The sequence below is a fragment of the Peromyscus leucopus genome, chromosome 7, assembly GCF_004664715.2.
Source record: "Peromyscus leucopus breed LL Stock chromosome 7, UCI_PerLeu_2.1, whole genome shotgun sequence".
In the NCBI taxonomy this organism is placed as follows: Eukaryota; Metazoa; Chordata; class Mammalia; order Rodentia; family Cricetidae; genus Peromyscus; species Peromyscus leucopus.
This window is the reverse complement of record NC_051069.1, coordinates 115,992,759-116,019,904: the sequence shown is the minus strand read 5'-3', so window position 1 is coordinate 116,019,904 and position 27,146 is coordinate 115,992,759. Positions and strand designations below refer to the sequence as shown.

The window sequence follows — 27,146 nt, the reverse complement described above, 5'->3', positions numbered from 1 at the left end:
GAAAGGGCACAGTGCGTTCTTGCTGTCTGCCAGGGATTGGTTCCAGGGCACCCTTCCATACACAAACTCGAAATATGAGGATGCTCAAACCCATAGATAAAATGACTTAATATTTCCCTAAAATCTGTGTGGCCCTGTCTTGTACTTTACATCATCTCTAGATAATTTATAACACCTAATACAATGCAAATGCTATAAATAGTTGTCACACTCTATTGGTTGGAATAATGACAAGAAAAGAGTCTGTACATGTTCAGTACAGAGGCAGTTTTTACTTCCCGATATTTCCAACTTGAGACTGGTTGAATCCAGGGTGACAAAGAGCTGACTGTACTTTCTGTGTCTGCTGGAGGCGTGAGGAGGAGAAATGGCACCTGTGTCGTCTTTGGTCTGGTGAAATGATCCAAAGAGGTGTTTAGGGTTCAAACCCAGATTAAGTCGTAACTTGGTCTATTTTACATTTCTGAAACAGTTCCTAATCTGCAAAACGGAGTTCCTTGCGGGAGGGGGAGTCTTGATGAGGAAAGGGAAGAACAGATAATGGAAGGCAGCACAGCCAGAGTCTGTCCTGATAATTAATCTCAGTCCTCAGGAGGTTGAGGCAGGAGTATTACTTTCAGCTCAAGGACAGCTGGGGACAGGTATGTGTGGGGGGCTGTACAAAGTGAGTCAGGCCTCCCCTATCCCCCACCCCCGCCATCTCTGACCAAATACTCTTCTAATAAGATGTATTATGTATATTAACCCTTTCAACCTTTCTAGTTAAAACTCCTTTTTAAGAATTTACATTTATTATTATGTGTGCGTTGTGATCCTGTGGTTAAATATATTAAATAAATATATTTATTTTATATATTATATCTGTGTAGGCACGCTCATGCCATGGTCCGCGAGCAGGGAAGCTTACCGAGCACAACTTTTGGGAGCCGCTTGTTTTCCTTTCACTTTTTTGCTGTTGGAGGATCAAACTCAGGTATCAGGCTCACATGGCTCACACTTTTACCCGCTGAGCCTTCTCAGGCTAGAGCATAGGTAATAGTCCTCTCTACAACGTGGGCTTTGGGGAATTGAAGCTTTGATCGGAGTATCGTTCAAAGACATCAAAAGAATGTAAAGATTTCCTAGGTTTCTGCTTCCTTAAGTCTGACCCAGATATCCTCGTGTCCGCCTGCGACCCGCCTGCGCCCTCTGGTGGCGCTGTCCCCTTGCATCCTGCGGGAGCCCACTCTCAGTGGGCAAACACAGTATGGAAATTGTCAGAGCTGGGAACGTGAAGTCTAGAGGACCAGAGAGTAGCTGCGGCAGGGCTGGGGGCTAGTAGGAGGCGCCTACACGAGCCTGGGTGGGGCGGTGCTTCTAGCTCTGGGGGCGTGGTTTAAGGGTGGGCGGAGCCTTTTGCTGGGGCGGGGCCAGCCTGCGGGCCAGACGTGGCGCTGCGGCCGAGTTTGGGTGCAGCCTGCGGAACGTCTCCTGCTAGGCACAGATGAGCATCCTACTGTGGCCGCCGCCGTTGCTGCTGCTTCTCGCGGCCCTTGTGGCTCCAGCCACCGCTGCCACCACCTACCGACCGGACTGGAACCGTCTTCGAGGCCTGGCCAGGGGGCGGGTGGAGGTGAGTGCGCCTTTTCCCATCCTTAGTACGACAGTCCCAGAACCCCGCAGCACCTCAACCCTGGAATACCGCTCACTCTGGCCTCAGGAATACCAGAATCCCCGAGTCTCCCTCTTTCCCTTTTCCCGGCATGGCGCCGGAATCATCCCTTCTATTTCCTAGCCACGGGATGCACAGAATGTTCTGTGGGAGCAATAGACGTCGACCTTGCGGCCTGGCACTCTGAACCCTTGCTGGGCTCCCAATTTGGCTGTACCGTGGGTCTCTGGACACCCAGTCCCCTCTTTTCCAGGCTATAAATCTCCTAAAACTGCTCCTTAGAACTCCCTCCCATTGATAACCTCACTTTTTCATATTAGTCCTCCCCCCACCCCGATTTTAGTGCTTGGCGTTCAAGAATCTTCTGGGGGGAGAAAAGACCTTCTAAGCTCCTCCCCTCAGTGTGCTATGCCGGAGCTGGAGGAGAGGGCAGGGAAATGAGATACCAACGCATCACAGCAGCCCTGGACCACCATCCTCATCACCCCACCCCCACTAAGGAATTCCCCTAGAGTCTTCCTAAGTGATTGAGATGCTTACAGACTCTGCATGGGCCTTAGTTATTTTTTGTGAAAAGGGAATGTAAGGGAGGCCTGAAATAAGTGGTGGTGAGGTCTGGACTTCCTGTCAGGAGGTGGCCTCCCTTCAGGGAGTACCGAGGGTCCACTCATCCTCCCTGGTCAGGGAAGGGTAGCCAGATGGTTTGTGGAGCTGGACCACAGGTGGCTGGCAGGGCTAATTCCACATGGGGTGGGGTAGGGACCAGATGGCAGGTGCCTCTAATAGGGCCCTTAGGGCAGTTCTCAGCTGTTTCCTTCTGGTCTAACTCTCCCATGAGGCTTCGAGGGCCAAAGGCCAGGTTTAGAACTCGACTGGAAGAAAGGAGAATGCTGTAACGTGAATTTCCTGGGCATTGGTCAGCTCTCAGGAACCTGCAGGCAGAAACCCATGCCTAGTTCTTCTCCCTCATCCCTTACCCTGTGTCTCTAGGTCTGAGTTTCCCAAGCTGCACAGGGGTCTCCTTGCTCACAGGACCTTTTCCTTCACAGCTTCATGCTGCTCTTCCAGCTCATCAGCCTTACCCAACTCAATCTTAAGGATAGCATGGTCTTGGCTGTATAGTGACAGACTCCTGATTTAAACTATTCTCTCTCTCCAGACCTGTGGAGGATGACAGCTGAATCGCCTAAAGGAGGTGAGTTTGAAGGAAGGGGTCCCCTTAGGGAATAAGCAACATTGCTGACTGACTGGGGGCCAGGGAGGAATCCCTGTATGCGGAGGTGGGAGACTGGACCTGGCTTGCTCTGTGACCTCAGTGGGCCTCATTTCCCCACGTCTAAAGGGGTCTGAGGTCCCATTTTCTGATGTTGTGGTTCCTCCCCAGGTGAAGGCCTTTGTCACTCAGGACATTCCTCTCTAGTATCCTTCTCTTGTTCTGGGCAAGGGGGATGAGGGGGGCACCTGGGAAAAGCTTCTGGTTTTCACAGAGGTAGAAAATAATTGTCGTCTGTCAAAGAGGTTGATATTGGCTGTCCAGAGGATTCTGAGGAAGTCTCGAAATTAAGTAAGCAAGAGAGATTATTAGTGGAAAGAAGGGCCCTTTACTTCTTCGAACCCTAATCTCACAGTAAATGAGGACTGGGTGCCCACCTAGGCTCCAAGTGCTCAGCTAAGGGGACCCAGGAGCCGTCCCCACTCTTTGCCGCTGCTCCCACCCCCTTGACATCTCCTCCAGCCACAACCTGGTGATGAAGCACCTCCCTGGGGCAGACCCCGAACTCGTGCTGTTAACTCGCAATTACATGGAACTAGAGGTGAGGCATTGGCGGGAGGGGACCCTGGGGCGGTGCTGAGGTACTGACCCCGCCCTTTCTCCATCTCAGCGCATCCCACTCAGCGAAATGACCCGCGAAGAGATCAATATGCTGGTTCAGGAGCTCGGCTTCTACCGCAAGTCGGCGCCGGACGCGCAGGTGCCCCCCGAGCACCTGTGGGCTCCCGCTAAGCCTCCCGAGGACGCTTCAGAGCGCGCCGACCTGTAACCTGGAGCGGCAGTGGAGCTGGGACCCCCCTGCCAGCGCCCCGGAGACAGAATGAAGCGCTCAGTATCCCGGGAGCATCTCCCTTGCTGAGGGCGGACGCCAGTCTCCAAAGCAATGGAAATGGGGTGGGGGATTCCTCTCAATCCTTCCTTTTCCCTCCCCAGCTCTACTAAAAAGCCTTCTGCCGTTACTGAGGCTCTTCTCTTTACTTGCTGCGGGTAGATGGCGTGGGAAATCAAATCGGAGTTCCTGAACATCCCGGGGTGACTCCTCCCACTGCCTGGCTGTGGGAGTCGGCGACATTTTGGTAGAATTCACAACCCGATACCCCAAGGCAGCAGAGAGAAGTCAGGATCGTTGAAAACCAATAATTTATCAAAACGCTGCGTGTGTACAAGGGGGGAGGGGTGTTTCGACAGACCGGGCGGCGGTGGGCAGGCGCCCTGAGGGGACGGACGGGGACGGTGCTGGGGTGGAATGGGGACAGCCTGCAGCGCGGGCTGGGCGGTGTGAGCAGAGTGGCTAAACATTCTTGCCGCGCAGGCGCAGCTCATGGCGCCGCAGGTGGTTGTACAGCGATTGCACGTAGGTGAAGACGCACTTGGGGTCGGGCTTTTTGCCCATGATCATCATGTCCTCCACCTCCACCAGGGGCACACAGTCCACCAGCATCCTGCAGGGGAAGGGGCACAGGAGTTGTTATCAGTGCCGGCCTGCTTTTTGCTGGGTCCCTCTGCCCCGAGGTCTGGTCTTTGCTGCAGCCTGTTGGTCTTTTCATAAACTTCAGACTGTCCATCGACTAGAAACACTTTCCAGGAACGGAAAGCCACAGCCAAACCCAGGGGCCATCCTGCCCATAGGCTAAGCAGATAGAGGAAAGATGGAGCCGGGGAGTGAACCATGCCCCACCTCAGGCAGGCAGGTTCTAGCTCTAGACCCCAACTCCTCTCTGGAGGGCCCACCTCCTGCTCATGTACTAGTTAGTATACCCCTATTGGTAGAGTCTCAGCTAGGCCATTATACCCCTGGGAGCCATTCGCTTTGGTTAGTCTCTCTATGGCCAGGAGTCCCTAGTGACGCGCTTTCTCCTAGGGAACAGGTCTACTGGAAATGGAGGCCAGGGGGTATATGTCAGGAGTGATCCTTTAGCCCTTATCAGCTGCACTGGGTGGAGCCAGGGAGGCAGATGAGGACCGCAGCCATATCAGCTGGATCACCCACACTCTACACTGTGTTCAGTGTGCAGCCGCCCTCCGATTCTCCTTCAGCGTGCTGCACTCTGCTCAGCCTCACAGCTCGGAAGGGGCCAGGTTAGACCTGGTAATGGGATACGGGTCCTCAACCCTGGGTGTTGGCAACTGCTCCTCTTGCCCTACTGTAGGACCCTTTCCCCCCCAGCTTTAAGATGGGGTACAAGCTCAGCTTTATTCTCCCTTCTGCTCTGCCTCTAGTTTGCACCGGCCCCTCCTTACTGCTGCTCCATAAGCTTACTTTGGCAGGGAAGGCAAAAGCAGATTGCTGCTGTCCCCCCCAGACATGGGCTAACCCAGGTTCACTGGTACCTTCAAACCCAAGACCGTGGCAGGGCTGGGGTCGACTCCCAGCCCACCTAGACCACTTTTCTATTTTTCGTGGTGCTGGAGATTAAATCCAAGGCCTCAAGCTTGAGACACAAACTCCCGACCACTGAGCCACACATCCCTAGCTCTTTCCCTTTTGAGACTGAGGGTCTCGACAAATTGCTGGGGCTGGTCTTGAAATCACTCTGAAGCCCAGGCAAGCCTCGAATTTGTGATTCTCCTACCTCAGCCTCCGGCGTAGTGGGGATCACAGCCCAGCTCCTCACCACGCTGAGAAGCAGAAAAGTTTCTGTCCGGGTTCTACCTCGGATCACTCCTAGGTGCTGGATAAGACTCTGCTCTCCTCTGTGACCCTGCCCCTCCCCCCCCTTATTAGTCATTCCCGACCTCATTTGAGATCTTGGAAGTACTCAGGATAAGTGACAGGTACCTGGCTCTACTTATGATGGGCTATGTGCGTGCCTGTGGGGTCATCCCCACCCCACATTTGGCTTGTTTACCCAGCTGTACCATGGTGAAGAGGCGGCCTCTCTCTGGAGCATCTTCCAACTGCAGCTATCTTCCCAGGGATCCCAGCCTCCCTCCCCCAGTCCGGAGCTCCCTCCTGCCCGTGATGCCTCCCTGGAGACCTTATAAAGCCATTGTTTATACTGGGGTACATGGTTCAGGCTACCCAAGTGACAAGCCAAACACCAGGCAACTAAAGCAACAGCACGTAGCTGAGTCACACTTTCCTACCCGATCAGAGCTACAGTAGCCTCTTTTCTTTCGAGTGGCCTGCTGAGCAGCAAAGTCCATATATGACTGAGAGACTGTACCAAGTCTGTTTTTCCACACCTGGACCTGAGTGTGTGTGCACATGTGTTCCTTCCCACCAGGGACCCTGGCCCAGGTGGGTACCCCAGGGCATCCTTGTTGACTATCTCTGAGTCAGATATCTTCCAGCAATCCCTTGGCTCCCTTTGGACTTCTATCTTTACTTCAGTCCTGGTTCTGACCCCTTGTGGATGCTGGATAAGACTCTGCCGTCTTCTGGGATCCTACTTCTGTCTCCCACCTACTTCTATCTACAAAACTGGTTCCTATAAAAGGAACCACGGGATGGAGAGTCTGAAATCATTCTGTGGCCTGAACTTGCTTTCTGAATTCCTTATCTGTGATGGGACAGTCAGTTCAGGTCAGAATTCTTTCCTGTGGCCCTGAGGTGAGGTGACCAAATGGGAAAGCCATATGGCTTAGGGAAGCTAGCCAGAAACATCTTCCTGTTGAACTGGCCCCATTTCCAAGCTCCCCATTTTGGAGAAGGACACCACCAAATCCCCATATGGCACATTCTGAATTTGATTGTGTCTTGACCCTCCTTTCTCTAAACCAGATCAGGGACCCTGTCTTTCTACCTTTTTTTTTTTTTTTTTTTTTTTTTTTTTTTAAAGACAGGGTCTTGTAGCTGGGCAGTGGTGGCACACACCTTTCATCTCAGCACTTGGGAGGCAGAGTCAGGCAGATCTCTGTGAGTTCGAGGCCAGCCTGGTCTACAGAGCAAGATCCAGGACAGGTACCAAAAACTACACAGAGAAACCCTGTCTCAAAAAACCAAAACAACAACAACAACAACAACAAAAAAAAAAAAAACCCCAAAAGACAGGGTCTTGCTTTGTTGCCCAAGCTGGCCTTCAACTGTGACCCTCAAGCGTCAGGCTCCTGCATGCTGGAACTGCAAGCATGCACCACATCAGGCTCTGTCCCTTCCTCTAGTTCTGCTGTTGCTCCATCTTGACTATCTCAAGTTTCACCCATGGAATGTTCTAGAATGCTAGCCTGAGCACGCCTCTCCTGTTCAGATACCTTTGACTCCTGGGTCCTCCAACTGTGGTCTCCTCCTTCCACCTCTCATCAAGTCCCTTCCTTCCAGGTTATGCTATGTTCTCCATCTCTCTTGTCCCTGGCCCCGTTGGGCCTGTTCCTGTGTCTGCAGCTCCTTCTCCTCCTTCAGTCTGAACTGTTCAGATCCCAGTTGAGTTTTTCTCTTTTTTACAGATTGCCATCCTGGGCCTGAAGCCTGAGTCTGGGGCCTCCTGGGCTCCCCTATCGGTCTCCTCGCTTGTCATCACTACCCACTGGCAATAGTGTCAAGTGTCACCGAGGGTCCTGCCTGTCTCCTTCAGCTTTTCTGACCCCCCCCCCCCCCGCACCTCCCCCGTTCCCCTCACCCCTCTCTGTGCACTGACGAGCAGATTCCGGTGAAATGGGACGGGTGGGAGAGGCGGCATGTCTCACCGTGGGGCCCCAAGCAGGGGTTAGGACTTTTTGGTTTTTACCAGCCCCTTCTGGACCAGACAGCGGTAGAATTCCTGGATGTACGTGTACACGCACTTCCAGTCAGGCTCTCGAAGCCGCACCATGTCCTCTGTATCCAGGAGCTGCGGGCAGTCCGCATGGGTCCTGGGGAGGGTAGGGGGCCAGGAAGGGGCAGGGGGCAGGACCCGGTGGAGGAAGGAGGGAGAGAGGCCGAGAGAGAAGGAGGACAGAGACACACACACACATACACACACAGAGACATGAGTTCAGTTATGTTATCAGTGCCGCGTCTGCCAGCCTCCCGCATGCCCCCTCCCGACAGTGGACGTGCTGCTCACTACCCGTCACTAATGGTGTGCGGTGCAGACAAGGGTGGGGGGGGGCAAACCAGTCACAGGTGCAGAGAACTCTTGGGGCAAGCGGGGACGCAGGGGGGAGGGGGGCAACGGCATTGGTGCCGAGGTTGGAGAGGAGGGCTGTGCCCCATGGAGGGGGGGGTGAGGGAGGCGTGAGAGGAGTGGGGGAGGAGGAGGAAAAATCCTGGAGGGAACCAGAAAGAGAAGGGGAGAATAAGAAAAAGATGGAGGAGGGTGCTTGGGTGCGGTGTGCAGAAGGGGCAACGATTCCAAAGTGGAGGGCTTTTGATGTCCTATATAGGCCTATATAGGTCACTCGGGCACGGTGCCTGGGCCAGGAGCCTCCTTTTGGAATCTCCAGCCGGGACCCCGTGGGAGCAGGAAGCTCTGGTGGTAGTGGGAGGGAGAGCAGGACAGAGAGATGGAGAGAAGAGGGACAGGGGCAGAGGGAGAATTTATGGACAGGGCCACCTGGTGGGCTGTAGCCTGGTTGGTAGGCGAGCCTGCCGCTCCTTCCTTCCGGTGGGCACCTGGCACACTCAGCGACAGGTGGGCATGGGTGGAGGAGGACGGAAACTCTCTGGGGAAGGGGGTCTCATCTGCAGACCCACAGTATCACTGGCCACTTCCATGGGGTCTCAGGGCTGCTCAGCCCAGCTGACGCCAGGAGGCATGGGGGCCCATACTTACTCAGCAGACGAGAAGGCCATTTCAAAGTTCTGGCGCCTGTTTTGTGGGCTAAGCTGCCCATAGTCAAAAGCCTCTGGGAAGAAGTTGTGCACCAGGGCACAGAAGGCCATCCCATCACTCCAGCTGGAGGAGAAGTTCTGGATGTCCACATGCTATGGGAGGGGGAAGCGGGTCAGGACCCTGGGGGGCAACTTTCCCATGCTTACTAACCCTCTCTGCCCAACGTTCTGGCACCCCAGACCGACGGCAGTTGGGCTCAGGCAGACCTTGTAGCTTGCTCAAAATTATACAGTAAGTGAGTACTCAAAACATGAGCCTTGGGGCTGAAGAGACGGCTCAGCATTAAAGAGAACGGGCTGCTCTTCCAAAGGACCCAGGTTCAGTTCCCAGCACCCACGTGGCAGCTCATAACTGTCTGTAACTCCAGTTCCAGGGGATCTGACACCTTCACACCAATGCATATAAAAATAAAATTAAATAAATTAAAAAACAAACAACAAACAAACAAAACCATGAGCCTCTTCCGATTCAGCGTATGAATCCTCTGAGCTGTGATTTTTAGGGGGAGGGGCCCGGGGCCCTCCCTCCTACTGAGAAGCCCAATGGCACTTAGCTAAGACTATATGGGCATGTTCCAGTCATTCCTCACTTACATTTACTCTGTGTAACACTGGATGGACTCCAAGAGCAGGAGCCGTCCTTGAATCATGCCCACCAAACCCAAACGGCCTTCACTGGGCCCTTCTGGGATCCAGAGCAGGACACGTGGTCTCTCTGATACCTAGCTTTCCCACCCGAGAACATTTTTCATGTTTCCTGCCAGAGTACATGGGAGCTGTGAACTAACTCTAAGGAGCGGGTACCAAGCTGAGGAGGGTACCAAGCTGAGGAGGGTACCAAGCTGAGGAGGGCACCAAGCTGAGGAGGGCACCAAGCTGAGGAGGGCACCAAGCTGAGGAGTTCCACTGGGCTCACCTCGTAGCCACGGGTCTTGGCTCTGCACCAGTCCAGCAACATCTGCTTGATGCTATTGGCGTTGGGGACTCCGAAGCTGGTGGAACGCTGTACGGCTGCTGTACGGGGTGTGCCAGGACCGCTGTGGGGGTAACGTGGGGGGGAGGGTCACAAGACTCCATTAGTGGGCCAGCCTGCCCTTTGTCCCCTGGTCTAATCTCCCATGACTTTCAGCCTTTCCTATCACAATTGGAACCCTGCTTCTCCCATCTCCAGCTCCGCCCACTGAGCTTCAGGACCTATCCCCAATGCCCAGGCCATCTCCACTGGCCAGCGCACACCTCCTGCCACTCACCCTGAAGAGCCTTCTTTCTCCAGTTTCTCAATCATGGCCTTGCGTGCTTGGGATGCTGAAGTCTTGGGCAGACTCTGTGCCTTCATTAACTCTTTCTTCTTCTCTGCCTGACGTTTTTCAAGGGCTGCCAGGCTGCCAGGACGTGGGCTGGTCTGGTCCTCTCGGTCGAAGATGCTGGAGGGTGACAGAAGGAATGTTAGGTTGGAGGAAGAGTGAGGTCCACTCTCTTGGCACCAGACCAGGATCACTAGCTTGATGTTGCTGGTATTGGAAACGCCAAAACTGGTGCAGCTCTCTGTACGGCCGCAGGGGGTCCTCCTGGGCTACTATGGAGCAGCATTTAGGAGAGGCCTTATACTGCATCAACTACCACCAGTGACTCCGCTAACAAATGAAAGAGGGTAAGGGGGGCAGAGGGTGGTCTTAACAGTGGGGAGTGGGTGTCCTTGTCACACCCATTTTACAGAGCAGTACACAAAGGCACAAACACAGGAGGCAGCCACGCTTGTTTGATCAGGCTTGATTCCCCAGGACTTTTCTAGGGATGTGTGTCCTACTGTCTCAGCAAGCTCAGAACCTGGGCATTATCAAGTAATAACAGTGAGCCAGACCTTGTGGCATGGACTAGTAATCCCAGCTAGTGGGGAAGCTGAACCAGAAAGACTGCAAGTTCGAGAACCATCTAAGCGATAGACTGGATGAGTTAGGGAAACTCTGACTCAAAATTTAAAAATGAGAGGGCAGGGATGTGGCTTACTGGTGAAGAACTTGCCTAGGAAGCACAAGGCCCTAGGTTCAATCCCCAGTACCTAAACCAAACAATAAAAAGTCGTGAAGTGAGCAGCGCGGAATGGAAACAGGAGTAGTTCAGGCCTCCTAAGACTTTACTGTGTGTACTTTTGCTACTTCTGGTGCTGGGGGAAGGAATCCAGGGTCTCCTGTGTGCTAAGCAAATGCTCTACAAATGAGCTCCACCCTCAGTCCTCCCACTGTGCTATTTAAACACCACAAGGGACTTTGATGTGTTGGTGTGCTCCTGGAATCCCAGAACTCCGGAGGTTGAGGCTGGAAGATCACAAGTTCAAAACCAGCCTGGGACACACAGTGAGACTCTGTCATGTGCCCACCTCTCCCCACACCGCAAATACCCAAAAAAATAAATGTAAGCCTATAATTCCAGGTACTGAGGTAGCTGATGCAAGTTCACAGCCTGTTGGACCACAGAGGAAGTTCAATGCCAATATAAGCAATTTAGGGAGAGACCCTGCCTCAAAGTAAAAAAGCAAAGAGGGCCAGCGATGTAGCTCAGTGGTGCAGTGCTTGCCTAGCATACATGAGGCCCTAGGTTCTAATACCCAGTAACAGACACACACACACACACACACACACACACACACACACACAAATGAATAAACATGTAAACAAACTTTACAAGAGGTGAGAGGAATCCACACTATTTCCACTGACAATGAGGAAATAAAGGCTTCTTTTGTAGGATGTCTGAGGACACAGTGGCAGGTCTGGAATTTGCATTGCAGGTCACCAATTGAGAACTGGAATCATTGTGGTCTGCTTTCTTCCAGCCCTGTATGTATCCTCTGTACTGTGGGGTGTACCTTTCCCTCGCAAGTGCCTCAAGTCATCAACACATGACCCAGATGTGGTTTGCAGATGCTGGAAGGTGGCAGTGCCAGTGAGTGGTGTCAGGTCACTCTCTAAGGCTCAGTGTGAAACCCAGAGCAAGTGTCTGGTCTCCACCAGCGTCCTCCACCCTTACCCTGTGGTGTGGCTGAGGATTAAGATCACAAAGCAAGCAGGACGTGTTTGGAACCTCCCTGACGGCATGCTTATCCTCTCAGTAGGTCAGCCTGCCCCTCTGCAGAATGGGTAGGCAGTGAGGTCTCCATAGGCACCGCCCCATGCTCACCTGCCCATCTTTTTGGACGAGGAAGAGGAAGAGGAAAAGGTCTTGGTTTGGACTGTGGTGCTGCTGCTGCTGCCGCCGCCGTCTGTGGAAAAGGGAGTGAGGTGAGGACCCGGGCTGGACCCCAGGAAATGCGAGGGGAGGCTGCCATAGGAGAGAAGTGCCGCAGTAGAGAGGTGAAGGTGAGGTGCAGTTGAAGACACAGTGTTTAAGGAAGAACTTAAGGAGGTGAGCATCAGGCAGGCAGGCGGAGGAGGGAGCAGGTGGCCTTACTCTCCGAGCGCCTCACGAAACTTGACTCCACCGTGGTGGTGCGGGCCGTCTGTGTGCCATCATCTGGAGGGGCAGGAAACGGGACACAGAAGTGTGTGAACGGTACAGGGAACCACGCTGAGCTCGCCCTGGGGCCCAAGCCCTGCTCAGCCTCTTACTGGAGTGGACGAGCCGCTCAGTTTTGGTAACCGTGCTGACAGCTGAGCCGTCCGCTGCCCGCTGACTGTGCCTTGTGGTGGTCTCCGTAGCCACATTGCTTCGGCTCTCCCCTGGCCGGGCCCGGGCCTCCCGCAGTCGCTGTTCGCGTTCTTTGTCCCTCTGGTCTGGGCAGGGGACGCCCCATGCATGCCCAGAAGGGCCGCCCAGCGCCACACAGCACACGTGCACAGACACAAGGGGGCACACGGGAGGGAGTAGAGGCAGCGGTTAGAAACACCAACGGCCCGGGAAAGCAGTGCCTCTCTAGGGATGGCTGAAAAGGGGGGACGGGGGCAGCCGTCACTTGGCACAGAGCTGAGTGTGTGTTGGGGGTGATGGACTCTGCAGGTGGAAGAGGGAATAGAGAAGAGCTGATGTCACAGGGTATTTGGATCCAAGACAAGTTCCTATGGGAATAAGCAGCTGAGAAAGGAGGGAACAGCTGACCTCCAAAGAGAGCTGTGTGGACACAGCAGTTGAGTGGTGGACCTTCAAACTAGCCTCAGGGAGGAGAGGGGCTACTAGAAGGCTACCTAGACCCAGGGGTGGGTGGAGGATGAGGAGAAGCAATCAGACCCAGGGAAAGAACAACTGAGAGAAAAGCCGGTGGAGAGGGTTAACTGGAAGAAAAAGCCAGTAGGCCGGGAAAGGGGACATCGGGGCACACATAGCACAGCGGTACAGCACTTGCCGGGGACGCAGGAGGCATCTGACTGCCAGCTGGGAGTGGGGTGGGGTGGGGGAGTAATTGTTCTCAGAGAACAACTGTTCCAGAAGTAAAATCTAGAGTATGAGGGAGACAAGAGCCGAATCCAGAGAACTGCAGAAAGAGGAACCAGCCACACACAGGGGCAGAGGCTAAGGGAGGCAAACCAGGGGAGAGGAGCAGCTGGGGGATTATCTGGATTGAGGCAAGGCGCACCCGACAGTGGGCAGCAATTAGACGCCAGGGGAGAAGGGCCGAGGGGAGGGACTGGGAATGTACAGCTGGACACAGGGCAAGGAGGCCAGGGAGCAGATGGCCCACGGATGCAGCTACCGAGCTGCAGTGTCCATGGAAGGACTCCAGAACGAGGGGCGCAGCTGAGGGGCGGAGTGGCTACAGATCTAAGTGGGCCACTGGCTCTCTACCTCTCTTTCTTTGTCGGAGCTCACGGAGTGCCGCCCGGATGAGCTTCCGCTCCTCAAAGTTCGTAGTCTGGTCCAGCTGTAGATAAAACAGTTGTTTGCGTACCTGGGACCTGCCCATCCCTACCCTCTGCCAGCCCCCGCCTACCAGAGCTAACATACCATCTTGTCCAGGACTCCTTCATCCTCAATGGCCATCAGCGCCTCGGCACTCAGGGGGCTCCGCCCTTCTGGGGCTTTGTCCACTCGAGTCTGCTCTGCGCCGTTAGCGGCTTCCACTGTCACAGAGGCAGGCTCGGCGGGATCTGGCTCCATCTACAGAGAGTGCAGAGGGTGTAGGGTTTATGCAGGGATGTGGGTGAAACCTGGGTGGGAGAGGATTAGATCCTGGGGCTGTGGGCATAGCACTGGAAATAACCATCAGCCTGCTAGGCCTGCTAATGTAGGTTGGCCATGTTGGTTTCAGGCTCACTGTAGTAAAACTGGCAGCTTTGGATAGAGTTCCCCACATATCAGAATCATATTAATCCAAACTGGTAGCAGTAGTAACAATGATTTCCATTCAGTAGAAAATACCTGTACTAGGGATTTTATTGTCCCTGTTATGACATAGGGGAAACTGAGGCTAGGCCCTCTGTGAGTGTGATACGGCCTGGGGGCACCAGGTCCCAGAGGCTCCTAAGAAGGTGGCTGACTGAGGCTACCCCAAGCCAAGAGCTCTCTGGAGCTCCATACACCTTCCTTCTTTGCCCACCTTGCTGGGAACCAGTATTTAAGGAGCACCCAGCACTGACCTGTCTCCCCCAGGGGAACTCCCTCTCCCCTCCCCCCAAAAAGCCAAGGCCCAGCTCAGCTACTACAGCCCTCCCCTCCTCACAGGGCCCCTGCCTGTCGTGAGGGTAGGGAGAGCCAAGGCAGCAGCTGCCCCAGAGAGGCTTGGCCTGGTTGAAGCTGCAAGACAGCTACACGGGTAAGAGCCCGGCATCTTCTTGCCCCAATCTTAGAGTACCAGTGCCTAGTCCTCTGTACAGAGAGGTAAACTGAGGCTGAGACAGTGCTGGTCCATCTACAGACACTCAGCAGAGCTGGGCTCAAATCAAGTCCCTCCCACAGACTGACTTACGAGACTGCTCCTGCGAGAGGGACCCCCAGAGGAGCTGCGGCGGGTGCTAAAGGCAGGCGGGTGGGCCACAGGAGGCCCAGCATCCTCGGCTGCCTGGAAGAGGGCCTCGGGGTCGGCAGCAGCCAGCAACAGTTCACTGGGCTCTAGCTCAGACTCCAGGTCCGGCACAAGCGGAACGCCCAGCCGCAGGCTCAGCACCTCCACCTGCCTGCTCAGGGTGTCTAGCCGCCGGCTCAGGGCGGCCGTCTCTGCCCGAAGCTCTTCAGCTGCCTGAGCCACGGGCTCTACAGTGGCTAGGGCTGCATCCGCTGCCTGGGTCACCGCTGCCCGGCCTGCTTCAGCCACAGCCTGCAGCTCCTGTAATGCCTGGCTCAACCGTTCCTCAAAGGCCACAGCCATCTCAGGCCCAGGCCCTGGTACTCCCGGCATAGTGCTAGCCGGGACTCTTTGGGGGTATGATGGTGGGGGCAGGAGCAGGGGCTGCTGTCTACGCTGGCAGCATCGGAGTCTTCGCAGCTGGTCTGAGGGCAAAGGCAAGGGCAGCGAGCCTGCCCCGCCCCTGCTGGCCTCCCAGCCTGCTACCAGCCAGCTGGAGCAACTGCCCAAATAGAAACCTATTCTGGGCTCATCTATGGAGGGGATGGGGGGGATGGGCAGCCTGCGCAAACAGGCAGGCAGCCTGCTGCACGTCTCAAGGATTACCGAGACCAGAGCCCCATGACCCATAGGTAGACAAATGGGAGCAGGGAGCAGGGCATGGACTGAGACGCCATGTATATCAGCTGCGAGACTTGGATTTGCTGGACTCCTGCACAGCGCTGTTCTCGTGCCATGCTGTTTCAGAAACCTTTAAACAAGTCAGGGAAATGGAGGCACAAAGAGGTGGGATTTTAAGCAGTCTGCTGGAATGGGGGCTTGGCCCGGAGAGACACGTCCTCTAGCCCAGCCACGGTGCTCAGATCCAACCCTAGCCGCTGGGCAAGTGCAGCATGGACACATCGCCTGCTCTCCTCAGATGGGGAGACAGGTGAGTTGTTAGTGCCAGAGCCGTCTTACCCTGACACCTTCCATTCTCCCCAAGAGCCTCGTCTGTAACCACCCTCAGGACACCCATCCCTATCTCTTGGGTCCTGCTTTGCGGCAAGAAGGCTGCTGTCGTTCCCATTCTCTCCCTGTTACTCCTCAGATGACCCAAAGCTAGCTCTGTCTGACCGCCTCACCTCAAAGTCCCATTCAGTCTTTCATAGAGGGCATTACCGGGGTAGCCCACTAGGAATCTCTTCCTCAGCTGAGCTCCCAGCCAGTTGATCCTGGGCTTGGGAATGAATAATAGAAGGAAGACATCGTATTCAGTTCCCGTGGCACCTGCTAGGCTGGTGCCTCACTTGCCTGGTACCCCCCTGCCTGCCTGTCTTCATCAGTGGTTCTGCCCCGCCCCCATGGCGGAGATGCTAATCAACAATCTCCTAATGGACCAGGCGGAGCTTGCATTAGCCTGTGACCTGATCGGCTCGTTGGGGCTGATGTCCAATGTTGGGTGGAAACAGCGGTATAAGGGGTGCCATAGGAAGAAGCCCCTACCACCTTCTCTGAGCCTCAGTCTTCACATCTGCTCATTAAGAATGAACTGAGGACCAGTTTAGGTACAAGGATGAGAGGTCAGCAAATGGATCAAGGCATGGCGGCTCACACCGGTAATGCCAGCACTTGGGGTGGGGGTGGAGACAGGAGGATTACTGAGTTCAGGTTCAGCCCTTGGCTATGTCCTGAGATCATTGCCAACCCATGGTACAAGAGACTCCACGTCAAACAAACTAAACAATAAAAGGCTCAGCACATGGGAAGAATGACTTCAGCTCTGTCTTTGGGGGATACAGTGGTTCCATCTTAGCCATGCCCCCGACTCCCTGTGGACCACTGGCAGCGACGCTCCTTCTCTGGCCTGGGCTGCTCTGTGCACATAGTGGTGGAGGAGCATGGTGGAGAAAGCCTGCGAGCCCTGCACCCCCAAGCCATCTCTGCAGGGGGTGGGTGAAAGGTGAGGCCGGTGGCATGAGGTGGAATGAGGAGAAAGGCTCACCTTGAAGTTGTAGCCTCCTCGGTTACCAGGGGAGGCATGGCTGAAGGTGGTGACGTGCGTGACACTCCCCAGCCGGGTCACAGTGCCAGGGCTGCTGACATGGGTGACGGCGCTCTTGCCCCCACTGCTGGTGCTGAGAAGGGTCGGGGGTGCCCGCAGTCCCAGCGTCAATTCTGGTTGGGGAGAAGGGCCGCTGTTGGAGCCAGGTGGAGGGAGGGCAGTGCCAGTCAAGGGGAGTGACGCCCTGGACACCGGGCGTAGCACTGGTCTCACGTGCGGAACTGGGAGTGAGGGGTGGCGAGGACTCGGCCCCAGCAGTGAGAACCCTACCTGCTCTCTGGTTGCCTGTGGGCAGCAGCACCCGGCCTGTGGAGGCCTGGCCACGGCCATCCTTGATCTCAATGGTGAACGTCGTCTTCATACTGCCCCCGGATTCCCCAGTGCCAATGCCCACAGGCGGCGGGGTACTGGGCTCTTCTGAGCAGGGCCTGGGCCCCCCTGCTCTGTTTTCAAGGGACCTGGGAGCCAAGCCCCGCCCCTCAGGGCCCTCCTCTTGAGGGCCGCTCTGAAGCTGGGCCAGGGAATGAGCAAGTTCTCTTTGCTTCTTGTGGGAGGAAGTGTCACTGGGACCTCGAGAGGAGGAGTTGGCTGGGGTGGAGCCGACCAAGGAAGGGCCCGGGAGCCTTGTGGGGGTCAGTGAAGTGAGGGCTGTTCGGGGTGGGCCATCCTGGAGCCTGGCAGCCACAGGAGACTCAGATGTGAACTTGCGGACGCGGTCTCTCACGGAGCCAGCCCGTTGGAACTGGGACGGTCCTGGAAGAGACAAGAAGGCTGTCCCAGTGGCTGGGTGGGATAGGGACTGCCCAGAACCTGGGGATGGTAAATATGGGCAGTACCTCGATTTGGGGTTGGCTTTTGGGGACTGAGCACAGATAGCGAGCGTTGGCAGGGTTGTGGTTTGGCCAGATCTGGTAGGTTGGTGAACAGGTGGCAGCCATACCGGGGCGGGCGGGAAGAGAAAGAAAAGTAAACGGTGGGGGTGGTGTCCATGTCACATTTATCTCAACCCTCTGCAGCCTCCTCACCATGGCCAGCACACTCACTGCCGAGGCCTGTCTACTCGGCTCTCTTGGAGGCTCCTCCTTTCTCTCCTGCACTGACCCCAGGATGACGTGGACACTCTTAGGAGCCAGGGGTAAGTTTGGGCCAGAGGAAGGTATCCAGATTCTCCTTACTGATGAGACTAGGGGACAGCCCCCCCACCCCCCAGCCAGTACTGCCCATAGATCCAGCTGGGTGATGGGTGTACTCCCTTATTGGGGAAAAGAATGTGCCTGAGGCCCGTTGCCTTTCAAGGCTGTAAGGAGGCCTCTGGCCATGGGTGGCAGGGGCGGGAATACCTCAGGGGCAGTGGTGGGGAATGTCAGGGATTGCCTGAACCTGAGGAAGCTAGTAGAGCTGCTGAAGCAGCAGAAGCCACCCTACAGGCAGGGGATGGGAGCGGGGCAGGGGCAAGCAGATGCCTGTAGCAACCTGCACAGGGATCCTCACCTGTTCTCTTAGTGCCGGAGGAGTCTCTGGCGGGGCCCAAGGCGTTAGAGGGCTCCGTGGGCCCAGGCAGGGGCTGCAAGGGAGACACACCACATAGGAAGGGCTCTCAGACCAAGGGACTCACCTGCCCGGCATCCCTGCCCCTCACCAGACTCACCTTGCTGATGACCTGCCCCTGAGAGCTGGGGGGTGCCGGTGGCATGGGGGGCTCAGGGCTGGGAGTTCTCGAAGGGCGAGGGAGTGCCTCAGAGGCGTCTAGAGCCTCAGCGGCAGGGCACTGGGCTCCAGCGGGTTCTAACAGAGGCTCGGGAGAAGCAGCGGTGGCGGGTGAACTGTCAGGTGAGGCAGGTGGTGAGCTGGGCATGGCCCCAGGCGGGGCCCTCAGCAGGAGTGTCACCGTGGTCACATCCTGGCTGGTGTCCTCAGGGGTTGGGGTTGGGGTTGGGGTCGGCTCTGGCGCTGCTGTCTGCTGTGTCTCTTGCTCTTGCTCTGGTACCTGCAGCGGACCCACAGGATGCAAGCAAGGTGTCTCTGACTCCGAGCGCTACCCCCACCCATGGAGCTGACAGAGCAGGCCATGCAAAGCAGAGAAGCTGGGCACGGCTTCCTGTAGGCACACCTGCATGAGGAAGGCTAGTCAGTGCCAAAGGTGGTTGGACAACAACCAGATCCTAATTTAATGGTTGGTGCTAACAGGAGACTGGCTGGGGACGCCTGCCTCTTCCTAAAGGACCTCAGACTGGCTAGTCAGGGAGAAGTTGTGCAGAACCAGGCAGCTAGCATCCCCTGCTGGCCACTAGTGGCAACCGTATGTCTTGACTCCTCTCCCACACCACCTGAAGAATAGGGATGACACAGAGCACCGCTCAGCAGGGGCCTGACGTCAGGCCCTGGTGAGGGAAGGATGCAGGTTGTCTGGAGGGGAAGGGGCAGCGTGGGATGTGTTTAAGCAGGGGAGGTACCAGGACTTGACTTGCATTTCTAGGAGATCCTACTGGCTGCGGAGCACAGGCCGGGTGGGAGGGGTAGGGGTGGGAAGTAGGAGTGGGAGCTGGAGAGGGGCCAATGTATCCATAAGAGCAGCGATAGGGAAGGAACAGTAACTTGGAGCTGTGCAGACAGGCTGGCTTTGAGAGAAAAACCCGAGTTCAAGGTCTGGAGCGGAAGGCACATGGCGGGAGCTGCCCGAGAGTATAAGAAATGAACTCCAGGGTTTCCTCAGACACTGGCCAAGGGCCAGCTCCCAGTCAAACGGCAGTGTAGTAAAAGAACACAGGCACTGTGCCCTGTTCTGTTGGCAACAAGAGGCACAAGACACTGGCCCATCCTCCCTCCACACCCACACTCCTTACCTTACCAGGGTCCAATCTGTGAGCTGCCTGCCTCCTGCTTTCCTCTCGGGAGTCACTACTAGGCAGTCTACTGCACAGTCTCCCAGCTAAGGTGGCAGCTGGAAGGGCAGAGGCGAGTGTCAGGAAGTGACTGGCATGCTGTGGGCAGCAGCTGGCAGGGCAAGGGTGGGTCGAGGGGCAGGGCACCTACCCTCGATCTCCTGAGCTCGCACACGGCGGATGGCGGCTCGGATCAGCTTGCGTTCCTCGTACTCGCCGGCACTCCGAAGCTGTGGGTGACAGGCAGGCCACAGGCGATAGACTGTGCGGTCTACGTCTTCATTTACCCTTCCCCTACCCCTTGCCTCCCCTGGGCCTCACCAGTGTGGTCAACTCCTCCACGTCGTTCATGGACTCCAGCCTCCCTGCCAAGCGTGCGAGGGCAGCCTGCTGCTCAGCTTCCCGCTGTTGAGAGCTGCGGAGACATCATGAGCGTAACTACCATTGCGTGACAGGGTCTGGGGGATGTGAGCCCAAGGAAAAGGTCAGGGTCAGAGGCCTGAACCTTGACAGAGAGACACGGAGCTGTCTGGGCAGAACCTCTGAGCAAACATCGATATCTATACATCTGTGGACACAGGCACGAACGCCACACGCCACCCATACTGTACAGCCACAGTTGGCACTTGGTCCAGACCCACAGATATCCTGTGCACGCCAATGCTCACAGGCGGCGGACACACCTGTCTCCACATGAGCCGATCCCCGGCTTGCACTTGCAAACCCCGCCCCCTCTGCCACTCACTGTAGCCAGTTCTCCTTGTTGTCCTGCCGCTCGGCACGGAAACGTTTGGATGCCAGAGCCCCCTCTTCCCGTTCCAGCTCCTGCCGCTGCAGCTCCCGGATGGCGGAGCGGATCCGCCGCCGCTCTGCCAAGTCTGCTGTGACCTCCAGCTGCAACGCAGGTGGGAATGAGGGGTAGGGCATTCTGTCAGGGGCAGAGGACTGGCACCAGCTGCCCACAGTTCTGCCTGGGGCACAATGAGAGACTGGTCTCCAGTCGCTCTACCCTAAGCCTTCCACGTGCCTGCCTCCCACTCAAGATCTTTAGGAGAGACCTAGCTCATGACGCCAAAGATCCCGAGGAGTCAGTCCACTGTGCACTGTGGTACACAGACCACCTTCTGTGAGTGCAGAGCCAGCAACCACCCACCCAAGAAGCCAAGCGCCAAGCAGCCAGGCACTCCTTTATGTGACTTGACACCTGCTCTCCTGAGTCTTTCGTTAGCCTTTCAGACCCGGGAGCCACGGCAGGAAGAGTGTTGGTCACCCTTCTGAGCTACCAACAAGGTCCCTGGAAAGGGAAGGCTGATTCAGGTAGCTGAAGTCCCCTGGTGATCTAGTCCCAGAGTAGCAGGGCCCTGCTGGAAAACATGTTAGATAGGGAAACTGAGGCAGAGGAAGGTGGTGTAGAGTCCTAGTTCCCTGGTTGGCTAATGGGTACTTTCCCTCTTTACTAGTCCTAGCCACGATGGAAGAAGTCAAGACCCAGAATGGGAAGGGCTGGTCCCCTAGAGAAAAGGACAGGCAAGGCAGCTAGCGCTAGAGTCTATCGAGAGAGCCCCTGGAGGTGTCCACAGAGTCCGGAAGCTCTCATCAGCTTCTCAGCTCAGCAGTTCAAGGAAAATTGGGGACCTGACAGAAACAGGCTCAGAAAAGCGCACTTGCCTGTGGTGTGTAGGCAATCCTGGTGCCCTCCCCACACCACCTGGCACAGTGCCCCCTCAAAGGGATCTTGTGGAAGAGGCCTGGCTCAGGGCTGGCTTACAGGGCGGCGACAGAGCCAAGCCTCCAGTGTAGGTCTGGTAGGCAAACAGGAACAGGAAAAGCGCCAGGTGATTAGCTCTCCCTTTTCAATCCTCCTCCTTGGTCTTTCCTTCTCAGTTGGGGAGCTGGGGGGGGGGTGCTGGTGGAGGGTGGGCAGAGGTGAACAGGCTTCAGTAGGGAGTGTGAGTTGGTCCAGTTTTGCCACTAACCAGCTTGTCTTAATCTGAAGAGAGTGGCCAAAGCCTTGGGGGGCAGTCCTCCAAGATCCACATTCCTGAGGAGCTAGGGAGAGTCTGTCCCCCGACGCTCAGGCCAGAGGCCCCATCAGGTCCCAATCTTGACTCTACAGTCAGGGCATATTCCTTAACCTCTCTAATTCCTAATTTTCCAGGCAGGACAATGGCCTTTGGGACAGAGCAGGAGCTGGGAAGGGAGCAGAGACTCCGAGGTGGTCTCTGCTGCGTGTACGGCATGCATGTGCAGAATGCATCACCTCCCCTCTCCGTTCTTGTCAGCCAGGAGTAGGAGGCAAAGACAAGACAGAACTACTGGTATATTTATTGAGACCTAAACTGTGTCGGACCCTGCACTGAATCCCCACTTGTCATTTCTGTTTGTTTGGTTGAGACAGGGTTTCTCAGCCCTGGCTGTTCTGGAACTCACTCTGTAGACCAGGCTGGCCTGGAACTCAGAGATTCGCCTGCCTGTCTCCGGAGTTTTTTCCTTTTTTAAAGATTTATTTGTATTTATGTGTATGCGCGTGTCTGTATGAGTGTATGCTCCATGTGTATGGGTGCCTGTGGAGGCCAGAAGAGGGCATCAGATTACCCAAAGCTGGAGTTACAAGCGGTTGTGAGCCACCTGATGTGGGTGTGGGGGAACCAAATTTGGGTCTTCTGGAAGAGCAGAAAACGCTCTTAACTATTGGGCTCTCCAGCCCCTTTATCTATTCTTGATACATTATTTCCATCTGATAAGAGGGAAATGAGTATCTTGTTTATGGTCAAATAACTTGAGAGTTTAAACGTCAGTCTCTCCGACTGCAAGGTTTGTCTAAGGCTGAAGATAACAGTAATGCTGGGGTCTCTGTCACGGTGGGAACTTTGACCTTCTATACTGAAGATCCCTTGGGCCTGGTCTAGAAATGTCAAAGCCTTAGGAGACCTTATTACAACCAAGGGAACGATGCTCACTTCCCTGAAATATTTGGAGATTGGTGGCCTTGGGGGACAGTTGGTCCAGAAGGTAAAGGCCTGGAGATACAATAACTAATCCTTTCTATCATGGGTCCCCATTTCCAAACCCTGGACAAAAAGAACGAGATAGGAACTTGGCCATTTCTACAACCCCTGGGTACCTCAGTGTCTCGATCTGGAAACTGGGATCCTCCCTCTGAATCCCGAAAGTGGATGGCGTGGTTGAGAGATGGGCCTCATTCTGCAGGCCACTCTCTGGCATGATCTTTCCTTTTGGGACGGCAGGCAAAGCTCTGACCAGTGTCTCTGCTGTGTGTCTTGTGTTCCCCACCCTCTCAAACACCAAAGGTCAGATCACAGTGTTCCTACTGTGTCCAGAGTTCCCCACCCTCTCAGTAACCCCCACTGTGTGTAGAGGGGACTGTGGGAGGGAGGGAAGGAAATACAAAGAGCTATTGTCCACCAGGGGGAAGGGGTCGGTTTCCGAAACTGCCTAGTGAAATTCTCCTGGGAGGAAAGAGGGTGCTTCCTCCTCCTGCGGGAGGCTGGAGAGGGGGCGGGACTGGGGCTCCGGCGCTTTCTACTCTTGCTGCTGGGGGCGTCCGGCCGACCTAGCGTCTCTGTAACTTTAGTCTCTCCACCTGCCCAAGAAGCGATTCTCCTCCAAATCCTCCCTCAATCCCAGGATCAGAGCTGCCTGCGGTGTTGAGAGCAATGGGGAAACGCCGCGCCAGGGGGCGCTGAAGGGCCACAAGCTGCGGCCACTAGCGCGGGGCTCGCCCACGCCCCACCCACCCAGTCTCCAGCCGGGCGCTGCTGCTAGGATCCCGGCAGGAAGCCCCCCGCTACCGCCGGCTTGAACGTCCCATCTGCAAAGGAAGGGAGGTTCACAGCCCCTAAGCTGCTTCCCCAGGTCACCCGGCCGGGAGGTAGAAGGCGTGCAGACACGTGGCAGGGGACACACGCGGGCGTGCTTGTCCCCGGGTGCCCCTGTCCCACGCAGCCCACCACCCCGACCTCAGGAATGTGCGGGAGCGGGGCCGGAAGCAGCTGCGGCTCCCCGAGTCAGCTGGGCACAGCTTTCCCATATAAGGCCGGGCCCCGCGGGGAGGAGCCGGGCTTGGGACGCCCCCGTTCCTGCCACGAGGCCGGAGGGTGGGACCCTCTCACAGCTCTGGGGCGCAGCAATGGCGGGCGCGGGGAGGTGGAGACGCAGGGCCGGGGTGGGCCTGGGGCCGCGGGGCCGAGACGGGGTCAGGTCTCGCTTGTCCTTTCCTCCCAGGCCCCGGGGCTGGGAGGAAGTGCGTCTGTCAACTACTGCTCCCGTTCTTCCCTGTAACTTCTCCCAGCACCCAAACCTTGCGTGAGTGGGATCTGATGCTGGAGAACCTCTGAGATGAGTTCATGGACACCCAGCCTGGCTTTCCACGAGGACCCTGACTTCTTGAGGGACGGTGAAGATGGCTGGTGGGCGTCTTTGGAGACCCAACCCCATCTCCTGGACACAGGAATGAGGTTAAGAGGCTGGCCCCAGGACACAGGCCAACTGCCTAGGGGGGATGGAGGCAACTAGGCCAAGAGGTCCCAGCCTCTGCCTCTAGGGGCAAAGCTGGGTGGTGCTGTGGGACACTTGTAGAGAAAGTCAATCTCTACTTTTCTGCCGTGAACAGAGATCAGGGGCCGGGTGGTGGCCACTCTCCCCATGGCCTACTTGCATGGCCTTGCGGATGGACACACATCACTGCCCTGCCCTGTTGTCCTAATGCCTGCCTGTACGCGGGAGTAGGAAGAAGGTGGTGAACAAGGATGGAGTAGACTACTCCAGCCTCTATCCTCAAGTTAGGGCCATACCTGTTTCACCCCTGTGCGAACACTAGCAACCTTCTTTTTTTTTTAAACAAGTAAAAAAAAAAAAAAAAACTGAGGCTAAAAGAAGAAAACAACAGAGTAGACATCACAGAACCCATAAGAGCCCACGGTCTATTTCTCTCGTGGTTCTTCCAGACTCTGGGTATCCCAAGATCCCCTTTGGAGTTTGGACCCTGGTAAAGCTTTTAACCTGGAGTGTTTGGGTATGTGATTTCACCACACAGAGTGGCAGGATCCCGGTAGCACGTGTGAACGTTCTGTAAGACGGTGTACTCAGCAACCTACTGCTGTGCTCTGGTTTATTAATCATTGCTGCTACCATTCTCATTGGGCAGGCGTCCAGGAGTGGGCAGTGCCCGGGCTGCCCAGGAGAGGCAGACCCAGCCTTCCCACACCTGCGGCAGCCCATGGGCGAGTCCCCAGAAGTTACTGTTTAAGCAGGTGACAGTTGGAGGTGGGGAGGGACCAGGTCTCGGCACCGGACATGGACAGGCACATGCCACAAGGGCCTGCGGATCGGCCAAATGGAACCAACCTGGCCGTTCCTTTGCCCTCTCCTCCACACCCCTCCCTCTTCCCAAGTAATGAAAAGTACAAAAGTATCGGCCCTATATCCCAGGGCTGGCTCTTGCCCACCCCACAGTACGGTAATAGGGCTACTTACCAGTTTTCGGAGGGCTCCCTCATCCAGCCCAGCTAAGGCCTCGTCTGCCATCTTGCTGGCCCCTAGCTCCTTATGTGCGTCAGCTCCTGGTGGCACTGGGGGAATTCTGCAAGAGGCAGACAAGAGTTAGATTGCTGGAGCTTGTAGAAATCTCAGTCCCTTGGGTTTTATGCCTCGATTTCCCTCTCTAGCCCGTGAGCATTCATTTCTGTCCTGTCCTACCCTGCCATGTGGCTCCTGGCTGGGGACTGTCTTCTGCCCTACGGTGGTTTGCTGCAAAACTCACTAACCAAGAATAGGTGTTCCTGTTCCAGCCTCACCAGCTTGGCTGCCAGTCTGCCCTGTGGTCTGAGTTGGCAATCCCGACTAAGCTCTAAACAAGGAGGGCATGGACCTGGATTGGGAAAAGGAATCAGCAAGGCCCACCCAAGCTGTTTACCACCAGGGGGTGCAAGCCGTTCTCTAGCTTCCTGTCACACCCACTCATCTCTAGGGCTGCCCAGCCTACCCCTCTGCCTGCTTTCTCTCCACACATTGGGCATCTGGCTGTGGGCTGAGTCCAGGTCCAAGTCTTGCGGCAACTGGCACTCATTCCCATAGGTCTGGGAGCTACTTGTGACTTATCAGTTGTTGGAGCCGGCCTTCTGCGTATATCCGTTTCACACCTTTCCTCCCTGTGACACCAACTGACCTGACCTTCTGGAGCCAGGTGTCCAGCTCTCCCTGTCGGCTCACACACTTAGAATCCACTTACAGTTCACTTCCCAGCTGAAGGGGCCTTGGGGAGACGAGGCACCCAACCTCTGGCCTTCAGGATGGGAGAGGGCCAAAGATTCATCACAGGGGGGTCAGTAAAAACTCACAATCAAAGGGCAGGAAGAATCTAATACAAATTGTGGTTATTTCTGCCTTCTGAAGTCCCCTCCCAAAAATGCCGCCAAGACTCCAGGATGTTTGTTTCTTGTCCAACCGCTGCCCATCAAGATGGATCCCCGAACCTGGTGCCAGCCTTCCAGCCCAACCCTCTCCTTCCTGGAGCCCCGGAGTCTCTGGAATTCGAGAATCCAAGGCCTAGCACACCTGGACACGTAGTTAATGTGGTGACTGAAATGGCCTCAGGACCCCCACCTCCATTGATTCATCCCCAAATCATCCCTTCTCTCTTCAGCAGTCAGTTAGTGTGAGTCACCCCATCCGGTGAATGGGTCTGGGGGAGTCCTAATGCACACTCATTGGAGTTTGAAGAACCCCGTCTGTGCTTGAGCTCGCCAGCCATTCTTAGGGTCTTGGCCTCCTAATCTAGCTACTCTGTCTGGGGTAACTCCCCCTGCCCAATGTCATTTAATGGTCACCGGTCTTAGATATTGTGGACATGCTGGGCTTCCTCATGTTGGGCAAGGGTGTTCCTAGTACCACTCTGCTCAGAAATTCCTGTCACTGCTTGCCACCATTCCCATGGCTTCATGTTTGAGGTCCTGGAGATTGTTAAGACCCCGCGGGAGGGGGTCGGGATGTGGGAAAGCTTCCTCAAGGTATCAGTTCCCCACAGATTAGTGTCTCTGAGGATCGTGGAGCCTCCCTCTTCAAGGTCCATAGGTGCCTTCCCTAAGGTCTCAGAACCTTAATCCTGTGGCTTAAAGCTCCCGTAATTTGGCTGGGGCTCCCGGACCTGGGAGTTCCAGAATCCCTGTCCAGACATCCAGGTTTCACCACCTCAACCCCCGGACTCATCTAGACTCCTAGGGTCGCCCCGAGATCCTCACACCCACCTCTCAATCCGACCCGTCCTTTCCGTGCGGTTTCGTGTTAGTTTGCTCGGGACCGGCAGATGCAGAAGAGACGGGCGGGCGGGCGGGCGGGCGGGCGGCACCACAGCCCGGGATCCCAGGCCGGTTCAGCAACGTCCCCTGGACTCTGCGGCAGACGCCTGTCCCGCGGCGCCAGCCAGCTGGCTGGCCCCGCCCTGCCGAGCCGTCCCAGCCAATTCTCTGCCGGGTTCCGCCCCTGCTCCGGTCCTATTGGGAGAATTCAATTTTTGGGCCCCGCCCCCGCTAAA

At 56.0% G+C, this 27,146-nt stretch overlaps 2 protein-coding genes across 7 annotated transcripts; one reads left to right on the top strand and one right to left on the bottom strand.

The window, feature by feature from the left end:
- The first annotated feature begins 1,392 nt into the window (after nt 1–1,392).
- Nucleotides 1,393–3,883, top strand: Selenom (selenoprotein M). The gene is made up of 5 exons (XM_028870690.2): nt 1,393–1,612; nt 2,811–2,846; nt 3,036–3,070; nt 3,387–3,465; nt 3,535–3,883. The coding sequence occupies exons 1-5, from the start codon at nt 1,484–1,486 to the stop codon at nt 3,691–3,693; spliced, it is 438 nt and encodes a 145-aa protein (XP_028726523.1). The 5' UTR covers nt 1,393–1,483; the 3' UTR covers nt 3,694–3,883.
- Nucleotides 3,884–4,047: 164 nt separating this feature from the next.
- Smtn (smoothelin) lies at nt 4,048–26,964 on the bottom strand. Of its 6 annotated transcripts, XR_005092066.1 has the most exons (22): nt 26,860–26,964; nt 25,091–25,196; nt 20,340–20,488; nt 19,916–20,009; nt 19,746–19,824; nt 19,556–19,653; nt 18,361–18,699; nt 18,204–18,276; nt 17,549–17,620; nt 16,983–17,465; nt 16,653–16,825; nt 13,612–13,764; nt 13,453–13,528; nt 12,282–12,446; nt 12,124–12,186; nt 11,854–11,935; nt 9,927–10,100; nt 9,593–9,713; nt 8,618–8,769; nt 7,551–7,715; nt 5,498–5,543; nt 4,346–4,366 (listed from the first exon to the last, which is right to left on the bottom strand). XR_005092066.1 is itself a non-coding variant. In XM_037208136.1 (21 exons), the coding sequence occupies exons 2-21, from the start codon at nt 25,139–25,141 to the stop codon at nt 4,216–4,218; spliced, it is 2,817 nt and encodes a 938-aa protein (XP_037064031.1). In that variant the 5' UTR covers nt 25,142–25,196; nt 26,860–26,964; the 3' UTR covers nt 4,048–4,215. The 6 variants fall into 6 exon arrangements, 5 of the variants coding, with proteins under 5 accessions (XP_037064031.1, XP_037064029.1, XP_037064030.1 ...); XM_037208136.1 differs by lacking the exon at nt 5,498–5,543 and having other exon boundaries at nt 4,048–4,366; nt 7,647–7,715; XM_028870686.2 differs by lacking the exon at nt 5,498–5,543 and having other exon boundaries at nt 4,277–4,366.
- Between the last annotated feature and the right edge of the window lie 182 nt (nt 26,965–27,146).